Source organism: Mya arenaria, chromosome 3, assembly GCF_026914265.1.
Source record: "Mya arenaria isolate MELC-2E11 chromosome 3, ASM2691426v1".
Taxonomy (NCBI): domain Eukaryota; kingdom Metazoa; phylum Mollusca; class Bivalvia; order Myida; family Myidae; genus Mya; species Mya arenaria.
In genome coordinates, this window is record NC_069124.1 from 1,308,168 (window position 1) to 1,314,716 (window position 6,549).

Sequence of the window (6,549 nt, forward strand, 5' to 3'; positions counted from 1 at the left end):
TTAATAAATATAGATGTGAAGTATTTGATAATTTTGCTCATGTGCAAGGTAGTTCAATTTAGTAAACAACGTTGATAACGTCACGACGTCACCCTAAGCGTGACGTCCGTGTTCATGAAAACAAAGTTACGCCAAGCTGTGCCGGTTTAGAAGCGGCGAAGAAATGGAATCAAACGCTATATTTCAGGATGGAGCTAAAATGAGTGACTTAGAAGGACAAGGACGTGAGGTCATCAGTCACATGATCAAACATTTGGTGACGTCTGCGAAGGCCAGTCTTGGAAGAGAAATTCTGGAGGAAACACTAACAGAGAATGGACGTTATAAAGATGGCGGTGTGTTCACGAATGATAATAAAATCCAAATAATAATACGTTTCTTCCCATATGTTTTAATCAAATTATAACTTTATCTATTAATTATTAACCGATTACTTTTTTTTCAAACAAGTTATGGACATTTTAAATAACTTATTCAGTGTGTGTTTTATTACGAACTTGAACTTTATAGATAAATGTGAAAAGTAAGCGACAATTACATTGATTTCAACTAAATACTCAATCTGAAGCAATCTTATCAATCAATATCGTATCGTACGATCGAGTTTTGTAATCCTTTATTCTCGTTTACAATTATTATTATTGTTAATATTATTATTGTACTAGTTGTGTTCTTAATTCTATAATTATCTGATACTAATTGAAAACTGTAGTCTAACGATATTTCATCGTACACTCATTGATAACATGAAATAAGTAACTATTTTATTTTGAGATTGCATTTTTTACATCTATTGAACAGTGTAAATCCAGCCAATGTCAGTTAATGTTAAAACTATGTACAACTTCAGTATTGGGACTGTCCATGTGACCTTTCAGGTGGTTCTGTACTTTCAAACCCAACAGAAACTGATGACATCGGAAATGAGGTCCCCATTTTCAAAGACAGAGCGAAAATCCCCGCACTTGACGCCAGCGGTCAAGCCGTCCTAAGGACCATGCTCCAGAACCTGGTACAGGGCGTCGCTCTTAGCTTGGAGCGAGGGAACATGGAAACGATGGTACAGACCACAGATACAGTTTTACATGGCGGTAAATGTCCTAATTATATTTCAAGTATGATTTAAAAAAAAGTGCATGTAAGTTATACGTTTTTATTTTAACATTTAAAGTTGTTTTACTAGATTCATCCTTAACATAATTTCGTTTCTCAGACGATGGGAATCAGGCCGTGCATCCAACTCTACCGTGCAACCTGATGCCCAATGACTCCACTAGCCTGGCGCAAATTGACGCCGCCAATCCAAATCCCAGAAACATTATAACTTCGATCAACAGCGACGCCATAAAACGAAGTAACCGTGACGCCAACAATCCTTTTCATAGTGACGCCGCAAACCCGTCTCCCATCGACGCCACCATACCGACGCCTAGTGACACCACCAATATGTTTCCAATTAATGTGTTTAACGACGACACCCTTGCCCATGACATTGAAGCCACCGGGCGAGCTTCTGAAAATGCCATGAAACTAAGCGACGTCACCAAACCAACAAACGATGACGTATTCAAAGACGGCGCCGTAATTTACGACATTGATACAAACGGACGGACCGCTATCAGGGCCATGGTGGTAAACATGATCCACGAGGTAGCCAGAAAATTGGAAGCCCAAAACAGGGCTGATGGCAACACCGAACATCAAAAAGTAACAGAGTTGCCTGGTAAGTTTAGACATACATACGCAACATTTTGCGATGAGGGTAGAAATAAATACCGTGATTCGTTCCGTCGCTTATTTCTTTCTCAATATTGCATCATTTTAAGTATTAAAACATTCCGGGAAAGAGATAATTCAGAAGCAACACATAAGATCAGCAGTCTTGGCTTGATTGTAAACGTTCTTTGACAGTGGCTTGATTGAGAATAAGCACTGACAGTGGCTTGATAGTGTATGTTCATTGAAAGTGGCTTGATTGTGTATGTTCATTAACAGTGGCTTGTGTGTGTATGTTCATTAACAGTGGCTTGATTGTGTATATATTTATTAAGAGTGAATTGATTGCGTATGTCCATTGACATGGGCTCGATTGAGAATGTTCATTGGCAGTGGCTTGATTGTGTATGTTCATTGACAGGGGCTTGATTGTGTATGTTCATTAACAGTAGCTTGATTGTGTATGTTCACTGACAGGGGCTTGATTGAGAATATTCATTGAAAGGGGCCTGATTGAGAATGTTCATTGACAGGGGCTTGATTTAGAATGTTTATTAACAAGGGCTTGAATGAGAATGTTCATTGATAGTGGCTTGATTGTTAATGTTCATTGACAGTGGCTTGATTGAGAATGTTCATTGACATGGGCTTGATTGTGAATGTTCATTGACAGTGGCTTGATTGTGAATGTTCATTGACAAGGGCTCGATTGAGAATGTTCATTGACAGGGTCTTGATTTAAATTGTTCATTGACACGGGCTCGATTGAGAATGTTCATTGACAGGGGCTTGATTTAGAATGTTCATTGACAAGGGCTCGATTTAAAATGTTCATTAAAAAGGGCTTGATTGAGAATGTTAATTGATAGTGGCTTGATTGTAAATGTTCATTGACAGTGGCTTGATTGAGAGTGATCATTGACAACGGCTTGATTGTGAATGTTCATTGACAGTGGCTTGATTGTCAATGTTCATTGACAAGGGCTCGATTGAGAATGTTCATTGACAGGGTCTTGTTTAAATTGTTCATTGACAAGGGCTCGATTGAGAATGTTCATTGACAGGGTCTTGTTTAAATTGTTCATTGACACGGGCTCGATTAAGAATGTTCATTGACAGGGGCTTGATTTAGAATGTTCACTGACAAGGGCTCGATTGAAAATGTTCATTGATAGGGGCTCGATTGTGAATGTTCATTGACAGTGGCTTGATTGTGTATGTAAATTTGCAATTAATTGAAGAACAGTTTCCTTTGAAAATGGCTTGATTGAGAATGTTCAGTGACAGTGGCTTGAATAAGAATTTTCAATGGCAGTGGCTTGATTGAGAATGTTCATTGAACAGCAACACCGATATCACCCTTTGTTTTATAGAGCGCGCCCAACCCCTACCGAAAAAGGCTACGTAGACACTACTATTATTTTTAGGCAGTGAAATCGGTAAAATATAGTTTTGTTTTGGTGCTTCGTTTTTACTTTCGTATTGTGTTTTTTTTCTTCAGCATGTACTCCCGTCATCAAAGAATATATCAAAGAACGAAGTTCCCGCGAAATTGCACTTGATATAAACAGTGTTAAGACAAATGCCAATGACGAAATCTGTACCAGCCATATTAAAGATGTCAAGGTCGAAATATGTGGTTCAAAGACCAGCCACGAGAGTTCTGTGTTCAATTCGAAGGGGAGCGAGATTTCTGTGTTCAAAGCCAGGGACAGTGAGATTGTTGTGTTCAATTCCAAGGAGAGCGAGATTCCTGTGTTCAAAGCCAGGGACAGTGGGATTGTTGTGTTCAATGATGACAATAAATCAGAGGTACATGTGTTCAAGAACAATAAGAAACAACAGAAAGGTTTCCGGCTGGGAAACTGGTTCTCAGGACTGTTTAGTTGCTGTGGCAGTCAGAAAACTGATGATTAATATGATCATTTCATAACAGTTAATAAGATATGAATTTTCGTTTTAGCACGTCTTTTTGCTAGAAATAAAAATAAATCCAGATATTGTATCACAATCTTGGTGTCGTATTCGGCGGCGTCGGCCGTTTCGGCGTCGTGTCGTGAAAGAATCTGCAAACCATGCCATAGGCCATAATTGCCGTAACTAAACTACCAGTGTCATTATACATGCATGTGTTGTAAGGGCCATATATCTGACTGTAATAATTATCACGTGGTGTGGCCAGCTGTGTGTTTGTATGTATGCACATATGGACAGAGTAATAAAACCAGTGATTGGCATCAACTATACCAACTTACTGTATTTTAACGAATTAATCTACAATATTAATTAATACATGTCCCGTTCGCATTGTTTCGAATTGATGCGGGTAACAGGCTTATAAACATGGCGGGAACTTGAGATATTAAAAGTGTCACGATGTCTTACACCACTGTGATGATTGTGTGTTTAACTGACATTCCGAGGCAGCATCATTTTTTAAAAAGCACTAACCGTTACCATGGCTGGCAGTATCTATATGAGCCTTTTTTTACAATTGTAAACATAATTCTACTAAATTAAATAATTAAATGAAAATATATTAATAAAATACAGTTGAACAATAGCTTACAGTCGTCATGCTGCAGCTTTGAGTGGTTCCTGCCGTTGGCGATGTCTTTGGTTGTTGTTTCTGACGTCTTATACCGGTCCGCCGATTATTTATCAAATATGTTACTGAAATGATAAACGTTGGCGATGGCCGAATGGTTATAATGATAAACGTTGGCGATGGCCGAATGGTAATAATGATAACAGCTGGCGATGGCCGAATGGTAATAATGATAACCGCTGGCGATGGCCGAATGGTAATAATGATAAACGTTGGCGATGGCCGAATGGTAATAATGATAACCGCTGGCGATGGCCGAATGGTAATAATGATAAACGTTGGCGATGGCCGAATGGTAATAATGATAACCGCTGGCGATGGCCGAATGGTAATAATGATAAACGTTGGCGATGGCCGAATGAAAATGATAGACGTTGGCGTTAGCCGAATGAAAATGATAGACGTTGGCGTTGGACGATTGAAAATGATAGACGTTGGCTTTGGGCGATTGAAAATGATAGACGTTGGCGTTGGGCGAATGAAAATGATAGACGTTGGCGTTAGCCGAATGAAAATGATAGACGTTGGCGTCTGGCGATTGAAAATGATAGACGTTGGCGTTGGGCGATTGAAAATGATAGACGTTGGAGATGGCCGAATGAAAATGATAGACGTTGGCGTTGGCCGAATGGAAATGATAGACGTTGGCGTTAGCCGAATGGTAATAATGATAAACGTTGGCGACAGCCTTATGAAAATGATAGACCTTGACGGCAACCAAATGGAAATGATATACGTTGGGGATAGCCGAATGGAAATGATAGACGTTGGCTTTAGCCGAATGCAAATGACAAACGTTGGCGATAGCCGAATGGAAATGATAGACCTTGACGACAGCCCAATGGAAATGATAGACCTTCACGACAGCCGAATGGAAATGATAGACGTTTGGGGATAGCCGAATGGAATTGATAAACGTTGGCGATAGCCGAATAGAAATTATAGACGTTGGCGACAGCCGAATAGAAATGATAAACGTTGGCGATAGCCGAATGGAAATGATAGACCTTCACGACAGCCGAATGGAAATGATAGACGTTGGCGACAGCCGAATGGAAATGATAGACGTTGGCGACAGCCGAATAGAAATGATAGACGTTGGCGATAGCCGAATGGAAATGATAGACGTTGACGATGGCCGAATGGAAATGATAGACGTTGGCGACAGCCGAATGGAAATGATAGACGTTGGCGACAGCCGAATAGAAATTATAGACGTTGGCGACAGCCGAATAGAAATGATAAACGTTGGCGATAGCCGAATGGAAATGATAGACCTTCACGACAGCCGAATGGAAATGATAGACGTTGGCGACAGCCGAATGGAAATGATAGACGTTGGCGATAGCCGTATGGAAATAATAGGCGTTGGCGATAGCCGAATGGGAATGATAGACGTTTGGGATAGCCGAATGAAAAAACAGACGTTGACGATGGCCGAATGGAAATGATCGACGTTGGCGTTAGCCGAATGGAAAAAAATAGACGTTGACGATAGCCGAATGGAAAAAAATAGACGTTGGCGTTAGCCGAATGGAAAAAAAATAGACGTTGACGATAGCCGAATGAAAAAAATAGACGTTGACGATGGCCGAATGGAAATGATAGACGTTAGCGATGGCCAAATGGAAATGATAGACGTTGGCGAAAGCCGAATGGAAAAAAATAGACGTTGGCGTTGGCAGAATGGAAATGTTAGACGTTGGCGAAAGCCGAATGGAAAAAATAGACGTTGACGATGGCCGAATGAAAATGATAGACGTTGACGATGGCCGAATCGAAATGATAGACGTTGGCGATGGCCAAATGGAAAAAAAAGACGATGACGATGACCGAATTGAAATGATAGACATTGGGGACATCCAAATGATAATGATAGACGTTGGGGATAGCCGAATTGAAATGATAGACGTTGGGGAAAGCCGAATGGATATGATATACGTTGGCGATAGCCGAATGGAAATGATAAACGTTGGGGATAGACGAATGGAAATGATTGACGTTGGGGATAGCCGAATGGAAATGATTGACGTTGGCGATTGCCGAATGGAAATGATAGACGTTTGGGATAGCCGAATGAAAATGATGGACGTTGGAGATAGCCGAATGAAAATGATTGACGTTGGGGATAGCCGAACGGAAATGATAGACGTTGGCGATTGCCGAATGGAAATGATAGATGTTGGTGATTGCCGAATGAAAATGATAGACGTTGGGGATAGCCA

General features: G+C 40.4%; 1 protein-coding gene across 1 annotated transcript; it reads left to right on the top strand.

Annotated features, from left to right (window-relative positions):
- Window positions 1-176: 176 nt before the first annotated feature.
- LOC128227939 (uncharacterized) lies at window positions 177-3,633 on the top strand. Its single transcript, XM_052938900.1, has 4 exons — window positions 177-335; window positions 879-1,091; window positions 1,214-1,723; window positions 3,218-3,633. Exons 1-4 carry the CDS (start codon window positions 200-202, stop codon window positions 3,631-3,633), a joined length of 1,275 nt encoding a protein of 424 aa, XP_052794860.1. The 5' UTR covers window positions 177-199.
- The last annotated feature ends 2,916 nt before the right edge of the window (window positions 3,634-6,549 follow it).

Coding starts and splice junctions, on each gene's coding strand:
- LOC128227939 (XM_052938900.1), top strand. CDS start 200: ATGAGTGACTTAGAAGGACAAGGACGTGAGGTCATCAGTCACATGATC. Junction 1,092..1,213: donor AGATACAGTTTTACATGGCG/GTAAATGTCCTA, acceptor TTCGTTTCTCAG/ACGATGGGAATCAGGCCGTG. Junction 1,724..3,217: donor AAAAGTAACAGAGTTGCCTG/GTAAGTTTAGAC, acceptor TTTTTTCTTCAG/CATGTACTCCCGTCATCAAA.